Raw genomic sequence first — 18,177 nt, forward strand, 5'->3', positions numbered from 1 at the left:
TTTCCCATAATTCTTCTTTCTTTGAGTCATGAGTTACTTAATAGTCCTTTTTAAATTTACCAATATATGGTTTTTAAATATCTATATTATGTGTATTTTTATTTCTTTTTTTTTTTTTTTTTTTTAATTTTTTTTTTTCAACGTTTATTTATTTTTGGGACAGAGAGAGACAGAGCATGAACGGGCGAGGGGCAGAGAGAGAGGGAGACACAGAATCGGAAACAGGCTCCAGGCTCTGAGCCATCAGCCCAGAGCCCGACGCGGGGCTCGAACTCACGGACCGCGAGATCGTGACCTGGTTGAAGTCGGACGCTTAACCGACTGCGCCACCCAGGCGCCCCTGTATTTTTATTTCTAAGTTAACTGCATTTTGAACAGAGAACGTGGTCTCTATATATTAAACTTCTGAAATTTAACAGAGATTTTAGGGTCCAACACATGATCCATTCTTGTAAATGTTTCATATGTTGATGAGAAGCATGCATATTCTCCAATTTAGGGTTAAGAGTCTATTAAATCAACTTGATACATTGTTCAAATCTTTATTTTTAACTTCTGTCTTTCAATCTCATGATTAATTGGGACAGATGGGACTGAACTCATCCACAATGATGAAGGATTTGCCAATTTATCCTGTATATATCTAATATAATTTTATTCGTATATTTTTCATTCTTTTTTTCTCAGGAAGATACAAGTTTAGTCTTATGAAAAACTTAACCGTAAACTTAACATACTGTCTCTTACTAGTAATGGTTTTTGAAAAACGCTACAACAGATGTGGCTACTATTAATAATATACAGTTGACTTAAATTTCTTAATCAAATCTGAACACCTATGTTTTTAACAACAAGTTTAGTCAACTGACATCAATGGTAATTACTGGACTTATTTCATCATCTTAATTTGTCCTGAGGTTGTGCCTCTTTTATCCTCTTTACACTTTGTTAGGATTTGATGAACTTCATTTCAGTTTTTGTTTTGTTTATTTTTCTTACTCCATTCTCCATCCTCCAACTCATTTGTAAGTCTTATGGCTCCATTCCTGCTCTCTGAATAATACTTCACACTCTCTAGCAAAGGATACAAAGACCTTAAAACCTTCAAATCTCCAAAATGCAAAAACCAAAAATGCCTGAGCCAAACATGAAGGGAGTTGTCCAAATCAGAAATGCAAGTCAGTAGATTTCTTAAATATAAACAAAAAACAGTGGAAGACTAGAATTAATTCCAAAAAACAGGAGAAATAAAGAAGAAAAAGCCATCTGAGATGGATGAACAGATGAATAAATGGAAAGAAGGAAGGGAGGGAGGAAGAGAAGGAAGGAAATCAGACCCAGTGACTGTTTTAGTAAAACCTGTAAGCTAATATGGTTTGTATACTTTTAAACAGCTGGAAAAAAAAAGAAACAAATTAAATATATTGTTTCATAACACATGGAAACTATACAAAATTTAAATTTCACAGTAAATATAATTTTACTGGAACAGAGAAACACATTTGTTTACATTTCGTCTGTGGCTGTTTCAGCACATGTAAAAGTTGAGTGCCTAGTACAAGGCAAGGATGTGTCTTCTCACTTGTTCTTTTCAACGTCATTCTAAAAGTCCTTACAAATGTTATTAAACAAACAAACAAAAAAAAAGGAAATAAAAGGTAATACAGATTGGGAAAGAAAACATAAAACTGTTTTTGCTTGCAAATGATATGACTGTCTACCATGCAGGAGATATGAAAGAATTAACAAAAAACTTCCCAAAACAAATACACAATTATACCAAGGTTGCAGGACACAGGGTAAACATACAAAAGTGAAACACTATTCCATATGCCAACAATGAACAAGTGGAATTTGAAATTAAAAACACAATACCACTTATACTAACATGCCCCAAAATAAAATACTTAGGTATAAACCCAACAAAATATATGTAAGATCTCTGTGAGAAAAACTATAAAACTAATGTATGAAATCAAGTAACTAAATGGAGAGATAGTCCATGTTCATGGATAGAAAGACTCAATACTGTGAAGATGTCAGTTTTCCCCAATTCGATGTACACATTCAATGTGATCCCAATCAAAATCCCCACGTTATTTTGTGGCTATCAACAAACTGATTCTAAAGTTTATATGAAGAGGCAAAAGACCCAAAATAGCCAACACAATATTGAAGGAGAAAAACAAAGTTGTGGGACTGACACTACCCAATGTCTAGACTTACTATAAAGCTACAATAATCAAGACAATGCGGTTACTGGCAAAAGAACAGACAAATGGATCAAGGAACAGAACAGAAAGCCCAGACACAGCCACCCATAAATTAACCAATCTTCAATAAAGGGAAAAAGGCAATACATTGGAACACAGATAAATTTCCACAAATGGTGCTGAAATAGTAACATCCTCATGCAAAAGCAGGAATCTAGACAGACAGGCCTTATGCCCTTCACAAATGTTAGCGCAAAATGGATGACAGATCTAACTGTAAAGCACAAAATTATAAAATTCCTAGAAGATAACATAGGAGAAAAGCTAGATGACCTTGGGTATGGCCAACTACTTTTTAGGTATAACACCAAAGCACAATCCATGAAAGAAAAAATAAGATGGACTTTATTAAAGTGAAAAACTTAGGCTCTACAAAAAAATGTCAGGAGAAAAAGAATACAAACTACAAGCTGGGTGAAAATATTTACAAAATAATCTGATATCTGATAAAGAACTATTATCTAACATACAAAGAACTCTTAAACTAAGCTATAAGAAATACAAACAAAATAAGAAATACAAACTATGCATTTTTGTAAACAAAAATAAGAAATACAAACTGGGTAGCTCAGTCGGTTAAGCATCCGACTTCGGCTGAGGTCATGATCTCACGGTCACGGTTCCTGGGTTCGAGCCCCGCATCAGGCTCTATGCTGGCAGCTCGGAGTGTGGAGCCTGCTTGTGTATCTCCCTCTCTCTCTGCCCCTCCCTCCCTCTCTCTCTTTCTCTCTCTCTCCTTCTCTCTCTCTCAAAAACAGACATTAAAAAAAGAAAGAAAGAAAAGAAAAGAAATACAAATAACTCAATCGGAAACTGGGCTAAAATCTTAACAGACACCTCACCATAGGTATACAGATAGGAAATAAGCATGTGAAAAGATGTTCCGCATCATATGTCATCATAGAAATACAAATTAAAACAATGAGATAACACTACAAACCTGTCAGAATGGCCAAAATATGGAACACTGATACCACCAAATGCTGACAAGGATACAGAGCAGCGGAAACTCTCAGCCACTGCCGCTGGGGACGCATCACAGCACACCTACTTGGGAAGAGAGTCAGGAAGGTTTTTATACAAAACTAAACACTCCTGCCATGTGATTCAGCATTTATGCTCCTTGGTATCTTCCTAAAAGACCTACGTCCACACAAAAACCGATACATAGATGTTTCCAGCAGCTTTATTCATAACTGTCAAAACTTGGAAGCAACCAAGCTGTCCTTCAGTAAGTAAATGGACAAATCAACTGTGGTCCATCCAGACAATGGAATACTGTTCAGCACTAGACGCACATAAGATATCAAGGCATAAAAAGGGAGAAAACTTTAGTATGCCTTACTAAGTGAAAGAAGCCCATCTCAAAAGGCTCCGTGCCGTATGATTCCAACAATATGACATTCTGGAAGTGCAAAACTAGGGAGACGGAAAAACAGGTTGTCAGAGAGGAGTGAGGGGAGAACACACTGAGCACAGAGAAGCGTTAGGGCGCCAAAAGTACTCTGTGTGACACCAGAATGCTGGATCCACGTCATTATGGATGTGTCCAAACCCACAGACTGGACAACACCAGTGACCCTCATATGAACTGTGAACTCCGGATGATTATGACGTATCAGCAGAGGCTCGTGAGCTGTCATGAATGTACCATATCGGTGAGGGATGCTGACAACAGGGGAGGCTGTGGGTATGTGGTGGCAGGGAGTATGAGAGAAATCTCTGTACCTTCCCCTCGATTTTGATGTGAACCTAAAACTGCTCTAGAAAAACAGTCGCTGGAGGAAAAAAAAAAAAAAGTTGAGCAGCTGTGAAAGAAACCATCATGGCTCTGCAAAACCTAAGATACTATCTGTACCTTTAAGTCTGCCTGCCCTGGTTTAATATATTAAATGAGTAGATTAGATCAAAACACTTAGCTTCCATCTGCCCCTCAAAATCTCATTAAGCCACCACAAAAGACAACTTAAAATGTCATGTCCAGTGTAATGTTCTAACAAGAACCATCGCTCATAAATATTGGGGAACTCATGGGACAGAAAAATATAGACTGGATGAGAATCCAAAACGGAAATGCCACAGCTACAGTCAGTCACTGAGAAGAAAATGCCACTGCAAAAACAGGAACCAGTCTTCATTTTAAAAGTCCCAGAAAAATTCTAATTTCAAAATTAATAAAATGGAAAGAGGCTTGGAAGAAACATCAAGGTGATATTCACAACTGGCCCAGCCTCAGCCACTCCTCCTAGCATACACATAAAGTTAAAGACAGGGTCAGCTTCCACCTCCAAGACCGTGCTCTCTGACCAACATGGAAACCAAGTCCATGGTCTGCCTCGGGAGACCAGGGATCTGACCACGAGGCACAAGCTGGAGAGAGCAGCACAGGAGAGCCACCGGTGACAGCAGCACGGGATGAAAAACAAACAAACACAATACACAAATATATTCTACAACTTAGCTCCAAAAACAAACAAACATCCAAGTAAACAATAACAAAACCACACAAGACCCCAAAAAGATATTGCACGGTCAAGTTCCACTAACCTTTGAAATAACAGAGGACTTCCCTGTACAGCACAGAAAAGCTAAGGTCGTTCTGTGAAGTTCAACAACCTTAACATCAAACCAGAAAAGGGTGACACACAAAAAAAGAAGCAGAAGATCAATCTCATTTATGATGATAGCAGAACATATAAAAATGGAACCCAGCAGTGTATATCAAAAACCACTATAACCACTAACCACAACGACCAGGTAGGGTTTCTTCTAGTCATACAAGGCCAGTAGAGCATTATAAATTGTATGATTACATGATATATGAGATAAATTCTAATATATACCAATTAAAGGTGATCCTTACACAACAGGTTTGAACTGTGCTGGTCCACTTATACATAGGTTCTTTTCAGTAAATACAGTACAGTACTGTAATTGTATTTTCTCCTCCTTACGATTTCCTTAATAACATTTCATTTCCTCTAGCTTACTTTATTCTAAGAATATTATTATTACAGTAATATTAGGAATATTATTATTAAAGTATTACTACTTTGTTGTGAGAATATATATGTAACATACCGAATATGTGTTAATTGACTATGCTACCAGGGAGGCTTCTGGTCAACAGTAAGCTACTGTAGCTAAGTTCTGAGGGAGTCAAAAGTCATACACAGATTTTCTACCATGTCGGGGTCAACATCCCTAATCCCCACATTGTTGAAGGGTCAGCTGTATCAAAAAAAAGCATTTGACAAATTTTAACACCTATTCCTGATCAAAAGACAGCAACAAATTCCTAATAAGATGAAATGGAAGGAAACTCCCCGAACTTGATAATTACTGGCAAAATATTAAAAGCATTCATCAAAGTCAAATAAAGATAAGGATGAACACAGTCCAGCGACTGAATATTGTACCGCAGGGTTCAGCCAAGGTAAAAATACAGGGAAAATATGTAAGATTAAGAGGTTGGGAAAGTAAAGACAAAAACAGCATTACTTATAGATAATGAACTTTCATCTGGAAAGCACAAAAAAATTAACTGGGAAATATCAACAGCCAGTAAAAGTAATCATCAAGCTGCTAGGATATAAAATAAGCACTTAGAATTTAGTAACTTTCCTACAGAACTACAGTCACCAGACTTCAACAGAAATAAGAGAAAAAGTGCCATTCAAAGGAATAAATGGTATAAAATAGAAAGAATAAACTGGGGGGTTGGGGATGGGGGTGGAGGAAGACACGAGACCAAGCAAAACCAAAGTGGAAAAAACTTTCTTGAAGGACACTAGAAAACCGAATGACCCCTACACAGACAAAATGAAACCCATACACATACATCATGGATGGAAAAATTCAATACCATAAAAATGTTAATTCTTTCTAAATGAGACTTAGAGAAATCCTAATCACAGTCCCATGACAGTATTTTTCCTCCTTGTTTTAAAAACTAATAATTCCAAATTCATTTGGAAGAATTGATGTGTAGCAATTACCAAAGAAACTCCTCAAGGAAAAAGGCAAAAGAAGAATGAAGAGAACTTAGTACCCTCTAGATATTAAAAGTTTTCCATTCAAATACTGGAATTGAATCAGGGGTGCACATTAGGAGACAACATCTGTAACACACTTAACCACAAAAGACTACTACAAAGTGGCTTTTAAATAAATAAGCATAGCTAATCATGCTACAGGAAAGAGGAGTATGGATGTGAAAAGGCCTCTGCAGAAGGGAAGAGGCAGGTCTAATTTGAAGAGAAAGAACATCACACAAGCATCTGGGGAAAAGCAAATTAAAATGCTAAGATGTCCAAAAAAGTAATTAATTAAAACAAAATGAAATAAAGTAAAATGCTAACATGTCTTTTTTTTGTTTTGTTTTTTTTTAACCTTGGCAAACTTAAAAGTAGCAACATTAAATGCTGGCAAATTATGAGGAAACAAGTCCTGTCATGTAATTGATGGGAATGTAAGTTATTACAATCTTTTTGGAATATAATGTGGTGAAAAGGACTAAAACTGTAAAAGAGACACATGATACTTAGAAGTGCAATCCCACGTTTGGGAATCTACCCTACAGATACATGTGCTAACGCTCTCAAAGACTTAATACAAAGACATCCACGGCTTTGCTATAAATAACAAAAATGGAAAATAAAACCCCTACACATTAATAAAGTAATTTACAGTTTGGGATAACACAATGTTACGGACTACTACACCACAATATATTAAAAAGTGTTAATAATAAAGTTGATATGTACCGAGACACAAATATTACCCAGAAGTCTATAACTCTAAGAAAACGGTACGATCCTATTTATGTAAACAACAAAACAACTCTGGATCGATAAATGTGTGTCTGTGCAATTATCTAGGAGACATTCTCTTTGTTTTCCAATAACTACCTTCCTATGCCACGTCATCATACATAGGAGGCATTTTTAATTACAAAATATTGTTCATTATTTGCCAAATCAAACACATTACATGCCGTTTTACAGCAACCGGCTACAGGTCCTGGTTATCTAATTACGTAAGTATTTTGGCCAAAGTGTACATATAAAGACAATGTGCAGCTTTCTAAATCTGACACTTGAGGTCATCTGCAGCATGCCAAAAGGAGCATAGTTGAGCTTACCGATCTCATTAATCACCGCTCTTATTTTGGAGACAAAAGGACCGACTTCACTGGGACTCATCTTGACTCTCTCCTTAAGGTCGGCACCTGCAGAGTATTTTATTTACAAATACAATCGAGTTATACACAAAGTTTCAAGGCACTGAATTAAAAACTTACTTAAGATTCATCTGTCACTTGAATATCAACTTAAAGACCAGCATGACGAGGAATAAAATGCCCGTTCACACATCTACCATGTGCTTCAAGCAGTGGTTCTCAAACTCTGCGGTCTCAGGGCCCTACGCTCTGAGAAGAGACCTACTTTAGATGATATCTACCGATAGTTACTCTATCAGAAACTAAAACTATGAAGTGTCCTAAATATTTATCCACTCCTTTAAGAATACAAATAAACCCATTCATATTGACATAAATGACTACAGACTGGGGCACTCCCTCCGCTCTTACAAAGACACTGGCAGTTTTCACCCTCCCCTTGCCTCTGCCCCATCAGGGTAAACGTCAACCCTGTGAAAAGGGCTAATCACTGTAAAAATCAGTCTGACTTCATGGATCCCCGCCCTGGTGACCGCAGATCATGTTTCAGAATCACTGGCATGAACGTACGAGCAAACTGACAATTTCATAATTATGAGCTTATCACAGAATCATACATTTGGAACAGAAAAAAATAAATGCGTAAGGGATCACTTACTCTGCGGCTCAACAAAGGCATTCTTCCTAATGATGTTAAACTATACGAGAAAAGGAAGGCCCCCATTTAAATGAACAAATACAAAACAAAGTAGAATTACAGCACAGAAGGTTTACACTCAGCGACCGACTCTCATACATCCATTATAAAGTAATCGTGACTGGATGTAGTACCAGTTCCCAGCCCAGGCTGGACATTCTGAGCCCATACGCTTCCTGTGGGAGTGTGAACTACCATGCACACAGCACATGCCCTACAATCCATCAGTTCTAGAAAACCTCAAACATATGCCCAAGGAAAGAAGTACAGCAGCACCATTCAGTGCAACATGTATAAAATAGCAAAAAAATTGGAATTAATCTCAATATCCATCCGCAGGATCTCTAATAAAAGATGTATTTATATTAACAGAATAATACGTGTTCGGCATGAAAACCAAGAAATCAGAGCATGAATATGGATGAATCCGGATGTTGAAGAACATATAATTATGCAATTAATATAGAACATTAACATATATTACATTTATATATTTAACAATATAAATTATTATTATATATTTACAGAAAGACACAGGATAACCATTTGCGCAACTCTTTTTTTTTTAATTTTTTAATGTTTATTTATTATTGAGAGAGAGTGAGAGACAGAGCATGAGCACGGGAGGGACAGAGAGAAGGGGAGACACAGAATCCAAAGCAGCTCCAGGCTCCGGGCTGCCAGCACAGAGCCCAATGCGGGGCTCGAACTCACAAACGCAAGATCATGACCTGAGCCGAAGTCGGACGTTTAACCGACTGAGCCTCCCAGGCACCCCTGCATAACTCTTTTTAAAAGAATTGCTATTTAGGGGGGTGGCTGGCTAGCTCCGTTGGTGGAGTATGTGACTCTTGACCTCGGGGCCGTGAGTTCAAGCCCCACGTTGGGCGTACAGCTTACTTATGTACACATATACGTACACGAGTTAAAAACTAGTAAAGAATGCTACTTCGGGACATAAAATATGCATGGGAATGATAAATACCAAATTTGGTTGGTGGGGACCTCTGCAAGGACGGAGACGGAGGTGACTAGCAAAGGTCACAGAAGACTCCAATCTTGTTTGTAACACTGTATGATCTACGTTAGGTGGTGAGTATTCAGGGTCAGCCTTTAAACATTTCTGTGTGCCTGATACACGTGTTCCAGGAAAAATTTTTCCAGGAAAAATTAACATTTAGCATCAAGGAAAAATGTTTGCAGGGGCAAATCTCTAGACCAGTAGGATGTATTTGTCGGAAGAAAAAACCATTCGACTCACTGCCGTTTAGCCCTGAGAACATAATTTACACGTTGCTCAGTGCCGGCTGGCTACTCCACATTGGCTAAGAAAAGCAGCCGAACCCAGTGCCGTGTCGGGGAGCGGAGCAGATGAGAGAAGGGCCGAGGCAGCGGAGAGGAGGGCGCTGATGGGGCACACAGGGGCTCTGCGTGAGGCGGTCCTGAAGGAGCCCCGGGGAACCGCATCGCGGGATCCACCAGATCCTCCAACGTCAGCGTGGGCTACGCCACAAGGGGGCCCTCCGGCACACCGGCCGGCGCGGCAGTGGGGGCTCTCAGCGGCACCCACGCTTTGAAATTCACAGCCAGCTCTCCGAGCCTGGGCGCGGAGGCCATGCCAGGAACCAAGGGGACCTCGGCCAAGGGAAGCCAAGGGGACCTCCTCCGCACCCGTGGAGCCCATTCACGCACACGAGTCCCAGCAGGCAGAGCTGGGAGCCTCCGTCTGGTTACTGAGCACAGCCCTAACCCACACAACTGTGGGAGACTTCCCTGGGAGTCATAATTTGTTTCAGAAAGAATTACCTTTCTCCATGGGACATTAAACATCTGTGACCCAGAGACCACTTTTTGGTTTTGCTTTAGACACGTGCCCTGCAATCTCGAACGTTCAGAACCTAAAAGTACAGTTTCGCTTCTATCCCTCCAGATGACATCATTATCCTCGGTTGATAATATCCAGTTTTATCTGAGGGCTGGCGTGTCTCAGTGCTTTCACTTTTTAAATCCCCCAAGTCCATGACCGCTCACCTCAGCTGAGCCTCTGTGCTGCCGGGCAATCCTACTGTACCTCCCTACACCGTTCACTGTCGTGTTCATCTACAGCCCATTTCCTAACTCCTCTCTCTCCTTAAACCTCAAACCTCCTACCCAATCCTGACACCAGGTTACTAAGAAAGCAGAAGTATTCAGAAGAAAACCTTCACCCACACCCACCACCAAATCTAACCACCAGGATTAAGCCCTTACACTCTGCCCTCCCTCCTGTTCCTACAGATGACCTAACCCGTGACGAAGCACCCCATGCACTAGATTCCACCCCTCCTGTCTGTTCAGGGCCATCACTCCAGCAGGTGTCCTCTTCCTGGCTGACATCACCAATAATATCCCTCTCTAACAGAACCGTTCCCATCAGCTGCATTAACGCTGTAACACTGCTCATCTCAAAGAAGCAAAGAAAATTATGTAGACTTTCTCTGCCAGCTTTAAAGAAATAGCTTATTATCAGACGAATTCTTTCACGAAATCCTAGATAAAACACATTAAGACAGCTGTTTGAGGGCAACGGACAACAACCAAGGCAGACAGAGTGTAAGTTTTGAAGCAATCTCACGGGAATGGGGGGGGGGGGGGTGGAATCGGAGCTCAGGGCTTGCCAAAGAGGAACGCTGCAGTCTTTCACTTGGGACCTCTCAAAGTTAAATATAAAACAGTAAACACAAAGAAAACCATATGAAGACCAACTGCTAAAAACAAAAGACAAAAAAAAAAAAGAAAATTAGAAGCTGCCAAAAAGAAGAAGACTGACAGCTGACTTCTCAACAGAAAATGAGTGATATCTCCAAAGTGGGGAAAGAAAATAACTACCCACCTAGAATTTCAAACTAAGCAAACCCATCCCCCAAACATGACACACACAGGCAATCTGTCACCAGCAGGCACACACTGACAGAAACACCACAGGGGCTTCTTCAGGCAGATTATGAGAGTAGAGTTTAAAATCTTATTTTAATTTTTTTTACATTTATTTATTTTTGAGAAACAGAGCGAGACAAAGCATGAGCGGGGGAGGGGCAGAGAGAGAAGGAGACACAGAGTCTAAAGCAGGCTCCAGGCTCTGAGCTGTTAGCACAGAGCCCGACGTGGGGCTCGAACCCACAAACTACGAGATCATGAGCCGAAGTCGGACGCTCAACCGACTGAGCCACCCAGGAGCCCCTATAATCTTATTTTATACAACTCCTGAGAGACATGCCTTAAAAGATAAGGACACAAAATGGCTAAAGCGAAAGGTTAAAAACCAGGCAGACACTAACCGAAAAGGAAGTGAAGTCATCGTTAATACCTGACAAAAGAGACCTCAGGCAAAAAATACCATTCAAGCTAGAGGTTCACTTTATGATAATAAACATCATGACCCACTAAAAGCCATAGAAATTCTAAACTGGCATAAAATAAGACAGCCCCAAATGTATGAAGCAAAAACTGATGAGCCAAAAAGAAAAACTGACCCGTCTACAATCACGGTGGAGTCAGCAAACCCCCATGGCAATCAATAAACCAAGTAAGCAAACACCCTCAATGAACATCCCTACCAAGAAATAGGAAATAAAAAAAAGAATTAATCCCCAAGTAGAAGAAAGAGCAAAAACTGGAACAAGAAAAAAAAAAGTTTTTATGTTTATTTATTTTGAGAGAGAGAGAAAGAGAACATGTGCTCACAAGAACCCGTAGAGCAGGGACAGAGAGAAAAGGAAAGAGAGAACCCCAAGCAGACCCCACACAGTCAGCACAGAGCCCGACACGGGGCTCGATCCCGTGAGCCATGAAATCACGATCTGAGCGGAGATCAAGACTCAGATGCTTAACCGATCTAGCCACCCAGGCAACCCTGGAGCAAAATTGTTTTGAGAAACAGAAAACAAACATGCAGGAGAGAAATATCAAAGAAATTGCTCATTTGGGGGGAAAAAAAAAAGCTAAAACAAATGATAATCCTTTTAGTAAGACTGATCACTGGGGGTGCCTGGGTGGCGCAGTCGGTTAAGCATCCGACTTCAGCTCAGGTCATGATCTCATGGTTCATGAGTTCGAGCCCCATGTCACGCTCTGAGGTGACAGCTCCGAGCCTGGAGCCTGCTTCAGATTCTGTGTCTCCTTCTCTCTCTGCCCTTTCCCTTGCATGCGCGCGCTCTCTCTCTCTCTCTCTCTCTCGCTCTCTCTCAAAAATAAGTAACATCAAAAAGCTTAAAAAATAAAATAAATAAAATAAAAAAAAGACTGATCATGGAAAAATCCAAGAAGGCACAAACCCCAACAGCAAGAATGAAAAGGAGAATACTACTAAGGCTTTTACAGACATTAAAACAATAAGAGTATTAGTAACAACCTTGGCCCAATACATTCAAAAAGGTACATGAAATAGACACATTTCGAGAAAAACACAATTTATTAAAACTGACAGAGAAAATCTGAAAACACAAACACATATTAAAGAAAATGAATATGTTTATTCAAAACTTTCCTACAAGAAAACCACACGCCCCTGTGGCTCCAACAGTATATTCTCCCAAACATAATGAAAACAACTAGGGGCACCTGTCTGGCTCATTCAGTGCTGTGTGTGACTCTTGATCTCAGGGTTGTGAGTTCGAGCCCCACACTGGGTGTAGAGATTACTTTAAGAAAGTGAAAACCTAAATAAAAAAATTTAACATCAATCCTACATTTACATGGAGACTTGCAAAACAAACACTCGATAAGAACATTATAAGAAAAAAACATGACAGGCTAATCTTTCTCATAGCCTCAAAAATTCCTAAACAAAATATAAGTAAATCATACCTAGTAGTAATATAAATAAAATACAATATATCAAGACCCAGTTATATTCAGTCCAATACTGAAGACTGGTTTAATGCTAAGTGTTTTATTTTATTTTATTTTTTTAATTAATAGCATAAAAGTGAAAATCATACAAACTTTCAGCAGGTGCAGAAAAAAGTAGTTAAAATTCACACTCATTCTTTTAACCTCTTGAGGTAGAACTGACATGAAGTAAAATTCAGTCATGTTAAGTACACAATTCAATAATTTTTATTAAAGTTACAGAGCTGTACAGCCATCTAATTTTAGAACGTTTCCATTATCATAAAAAGACCCCTCACACTCACCTGCAGGCACTCCCCGTTCCCACCTCCACCCCCTAAAACTTTGCCTTCCACTATTTTCCTAAAACTTTGCCTTCTCTGGACATTTCACGTGAATAAACTGGTACAACACATGGTCTTCAACATAGCAAGCATAGTGTTTTTCACTATGAATTAGTATTTTTTTTCTTTTCATTACCGAATAGTATCCCCTTGTAGGGACAGAGAAAACCTTTGTTTCTCTGGTCATCGGCTGGTGGACACTGGGGTCTTTCCACCTTTGGCTGTTATGAAAAAATACTACCAAGAGCGTTCGCGTACAAGTTTTCGTGGATACAAACGTTCTTATTTGTCTTGGGTAGACACGAAGGAGTGGAATTGCTGGGTCATATTGTAAATTTCTATTTAACTTAAAAAAAAACAGCTGTCACTGTTTCTCCACAGTGGCTGCACCCCTTCACCTTCCATCAGCAATACGCAGGGGTCCCTGTAGCCCTTACACGGTCACCAACACCAGTCTGCTCTTTTTTTATTACAGCATTTTAGTGGGTGTGAAATGGTTATCAATTACGGTTGTAAATCTGCATTTCCCTAATGACTGATGAGGTTAAGTATCTTTTCATGTGCTTGTTAGCCATTCATACAGGTCCTTGGTGAAATGTCATTTCAAATCTTTTGCTCATTTTTTTTTTTTTTTTTTGTACTGGATAATTTGTTTCCTTCTTATTGAGTTGTAAGAGTAGTATCTTGGATATGAGTCCTTTCTCAGAAATATGATTTATAGGGACACCTGGGCGGCTCAGTCAGTTAAACGTCTGACTCCTGATTTTAGCTCAGGCCATAATCACAGTTTGTGGGTTCGAGTCCTGCACTGGGCTCCATGCATGGAGCCTGCTTGGGATTCTCTCTCTCCTTGTGCCCCTCTCCTCACAACTGTCTCTCTCAAAATAAATAAACATTTAAAAGAAAGAAATATGATTTCCAAATATTTTCTCCCCATCCATGGCTTATCTTTTTACTTTCTCGATGTTTTTTGAAGTTTTAATTTTAATGAAGTTCAATTTCTCAACTTTTTCATCACACGTGCTTTTGCTGTCATATCTAGTCAACAGTCATTCTTAAATAAAAGTTCATAGCAAACTAGGAAAAAAAAGAAAATCTTTTTTAATCTGAAGGGTAATTATAAAACATCTGTAACTAACATCACCTTTAAAGGCCAATTACTGTAAGCTTCCTCCCAGAGATCAAGAGTGAATCAAGGATGTCCTTTATCACTTCTAAAGACAGTCGCAGATGTACGAGTCAGTATAATAAGAAAAATTTTTAATTATAGATCAAAGGGAAAAAATGAAACTGTTGTTATCAGCACATGGCTTAACCAAACGTGAAGAATAGCCAAAAGAATTTAGAAATCATGGAAACAAAAGAATTTAGTAAGGTTGCTGAATACAAGTTCAACATATAAAAATCAACTGTCTTTATAAACTCACGAAAGAAATTTGTGAAATTTTAAAAAACACCATTTATAATAACATTCAAAAATCAAGGAGCCAAGGAACACATCTAATAAAAGATGTAGAAGATCTTCACACAAAAAAACTAGAAAAATCTTCTGAGATAAATTAACAACTAAATAAGTGGAGGAACATATCATGCTCATGTATTAGAAAACTTCGTACTAAAATATGTAAATTCTCTCCAAATTAACAGAGTCACTGAAGTTCCAATCAAAATCCCCACATATCTGGAAAATGACAAGGTGAAAATGCAAAGGGCCAATAAGTAAAGATACTTCTGAAGAAGAAAAAGTTGGAGGATTTACACTACAACAGAAAGATGCTATTATGAAGCTACTGTAATTAAGAAAATCTGATACTGCCTCAAAGATAAAGACCAATGCAACAAACAGCAAGTCCCAAAAAGACCCAGTTGATTTGTGACAGACATTTCAGGGACCAGATGGACTTTCTGATACATGGGGCTGCAGCCACTGAATGTTCATGCGAGAAAAAAAGATTCCTGACCCTTCACACCACACACACACACAAAGGAATCAATTCATGGTAAATTATACAGCCTAAATGTGAAAAGTAAAACGATCAGACTTCTAAATGAAAACTAAAAATACCTTCAGGGAGTCCGCATGGCTCAGTCGGTTAAGCATGTGACTCTGCATTTTGGCTCAGGTCATGATCTCACAGTTCATGAGTTCAAGCCCCACATAAGGCTCCGTGCTGGCAGCGTGGAGCCTGCTTGGATTCTTTCTCTCCCTCTCTCTGCCCCTCCCCAGCTCCCTCTCTCTTTCAAATTAAATAAACTTAAAAAATATTTTTAATAATAAATAAATTAATTTAAAAAATAAAAATATCTTCAACACTTTGGTATACACACAAGTTTTAAAAGACTTCCCCGTAGACTCAGGAAAAAACTGGACTTCATTAAAATTAAAAACTTCTCAGGGTGCTTGGGTGGCTCAGTCGGTTAAGCATCCGACTTCGGCTCAGGTCATGCTCTTGCAGTCCTTGAGTTCGAGCCCCGCGTCGGGCTCTGTGCTGACGGCTCGGAGCCTGGAGCTGCTTCAGATTCTGTGTCTCCCTCTCTCTCCGCCCCTCACCCTGTCACGCTCGTCTCTCACCCTCTCCATCTCTCTCTCTCTCTCAAAAATGAATAAAACATTAAAAAAAAACAACTTCTGTTCATCAAAAGACATCATTAAGAAAATGAATATGCACGTGAAAGAATGAAACACAAGTCCTCCACATAGAAAGCACTGAATAAATGTCAGAAAGAGAAAGATAACCCAAGAACAAAAAGCAGGCCAAAGATGCAAATACTTCACAAAAGAGGACGTCCAACTGGCTAATGAAGAGATGACAAGAAACACAACCGGATTAATTATCTAGAAAACGCAAATTAAAAACACAGACAGCTTTACAAGCAATCCACAGCTAAAGTGGTAGGGAAGGTAGAGAGCAGTGACACTCTGACTTAATGCTGCTGGGAGTAGAAACTCGTAAAAATCACTTTAAAAATCCCCCCCGCAGAGGTGTACGCCCACCGAGATGCAGGCTGCGTACAACACGGCGTGTTCACGGAAGCACGCTTCGGGACAGCTCAACCCTGGCGACACTCCGAAAGCCCATCGACAGCAGACACGCAAACTGTGAGACGTTCCCACAAGGAACAGGACTGTACTACCCACTCCCAGATGAACAGCGTAAACCAAATCCCACCAACACGGTGGGCGCAAGTCAACCTCTAAAGAGTACACGCCGGGTAGTTCCAGTCACATAAAGTTTGACAGTAAGCAAAACTAGTATTTGGTGATAAAAACCAGAATGATCCCCAGTATGCTCGGGGGAAGGACGGTTCATGGACTGTGGCAGGGTGGTAAAGGTGACGTCCATTTCTTATGTCGGGTGGTGACTGCCCAGCCCAGTGCGTTTCACATATCTGTATTACACTTAAGACTTGTACAGTTTTCTTCATATATTATAATTCAGTTAAAAAGTGTGTTTAAAACAAATTCCCAACTCCATATGTTCTACCCGCTCCAGCCACCACCAATTTCTCTCCTCTTTGTCAAAGCCAAACCCTTCAAAAGGGCTGTTGCCCTTTCTGTCTCCTACCCTCGCCTCTTACACTAGGTCTTTTAAGCAGAGGAGACAAAGAGACAGTAAAAAAATAAAGAAATAACCACCAAAGGAAGTGGTAAACGTCTTGGGTGAAAAAAAGAACAGGAAAGTGTCGACCTAACGAGGGTGTGGACCAAGCTACGGTATTAAACAGTGTGATAGTACTGGTGTTACTGAGAAAGTACAATAAATCAAGAAGATCTGCTTTTCATGTTACTGAAAATGCAGTATTTGGTTCTAAGTTACATATTTTTTTTAATTTATCTTTATTTTTTTATTTTTTTCTGTTCCCATTCCTTGTTTTATTTTTTATTTTTTTACATATAATTTGTTGTCAAATTGATTTCCATACAACATCCAGTGCTCATCCCAATAAGTTACATATTTTTAATCATATTATAGTGCTACTGCAGTTTCCGTTCTATTGCAAACTCCTTTCATCTAAATATATAGATAGGTAATACACCGAGTAGACAATGCATGGAGTTTATTATTAAACAATTTTGAGAAAGTATCTATTTACTTAAATACTGCCCCCTAAAATGTCCTCTCCTAATTGTTTTATATAAATTTTACATAAATTTTTTGCTTATTGTTTTATATAACTTCTGTCCTATAAATATGCTTTAAGATTACTACACATTAAATTTCTACTTGTTTAGGGGCGCCTGGGTGGCTCAGTCGGCTGGGCGTCCGACTCCGGCTCAGGTCATGATCTCACGGCTCGTGGGTTCGAGCCCCGTGTTGGGCTCTGTGCTGACAGCTCGGAGCCTGGAGCCCGCTTCGGATTCTAGGTCTCCTCCTCTCTCGGCCCCGCCCCCACTTGTGCTGCGTCTCTCTGTGTCTCTCAAAAAATAAATGCAAAAAAAAAAAAAAAATTTTTTTTTTAATAAATAAATTCCTACTTGTTTATATCTACAGCGGACTCATCCTGCGAGCCTTTACAGAAGTTATGAGAAACACTAATATTCTTTGTTTTGCATTTTAGGATGTTTAGCTTCCTTGGGCCTCAATAACCAAAGGACAGTAAAGCCCCTCAGTCTCTCTCAAAACTCCAACATGCTCCCCAACGAGTGGCACCATCCCTCTCGAGTGCTAAGGCTTTAAGTAAGCCAATGGTCTTCAACCTGTTTGGTTCCCAATACAGCCAAAAAGAGACATGTAAACATTTCATCACGTGAGTTTAAGCAGCTGCAAAGACACCAGTGCGCTTCTAAGCACCGGCATCCATCCCAGAGGA

At 39.4% G+C, this 18,177-nt stretch overlaps 1 protein-coding gene across 10 annotated transcripts in view; it reads right to left on the reverse strand.

The window, feature by feature from the left end:
- The window catches only part of AUH (AU RNA binding methylglutaconyl-CoA hydratase), a 358,634-nt gene that overhangs the window by 314,356 nt on the left and 26,101 nt on the right, over positions 1-18,177 (reverse strand). For 8 of the 10 annotated variants that reach the window (XM_086684861.1, XM_086684860.1, XM_086684858.1 and 5 more), the window contains one exon: positions 7,417-7,503. The exons of the other annotated variants lie outside the window; for them this stretch is intronic. In XM_086684861.1, the coding sequence (XP_086540987.1) occupies positions 7,417-7,503 (87 nt within the window). The remainder of the gene's footprint in view (positions 1-7,416; positions 7,504-18,177) is intronic. 10 annotated transcript variants of the gene reach the window in all.

Source organism: Puma concolor, chromosome D4 (genome assembly GCF_028749965.1).
Source record: "Puma concolor isolate L17-30 chromosome D4, mPumCon1.1.hap2, whole genome shotgun sequence".
Classification (NCBI taxonomy): domain Eukaryota; kingdom Metazoa; phylum Chordata; class Mammalia; order Carnivora; family Felidae; genus Puma; species Puma concolor.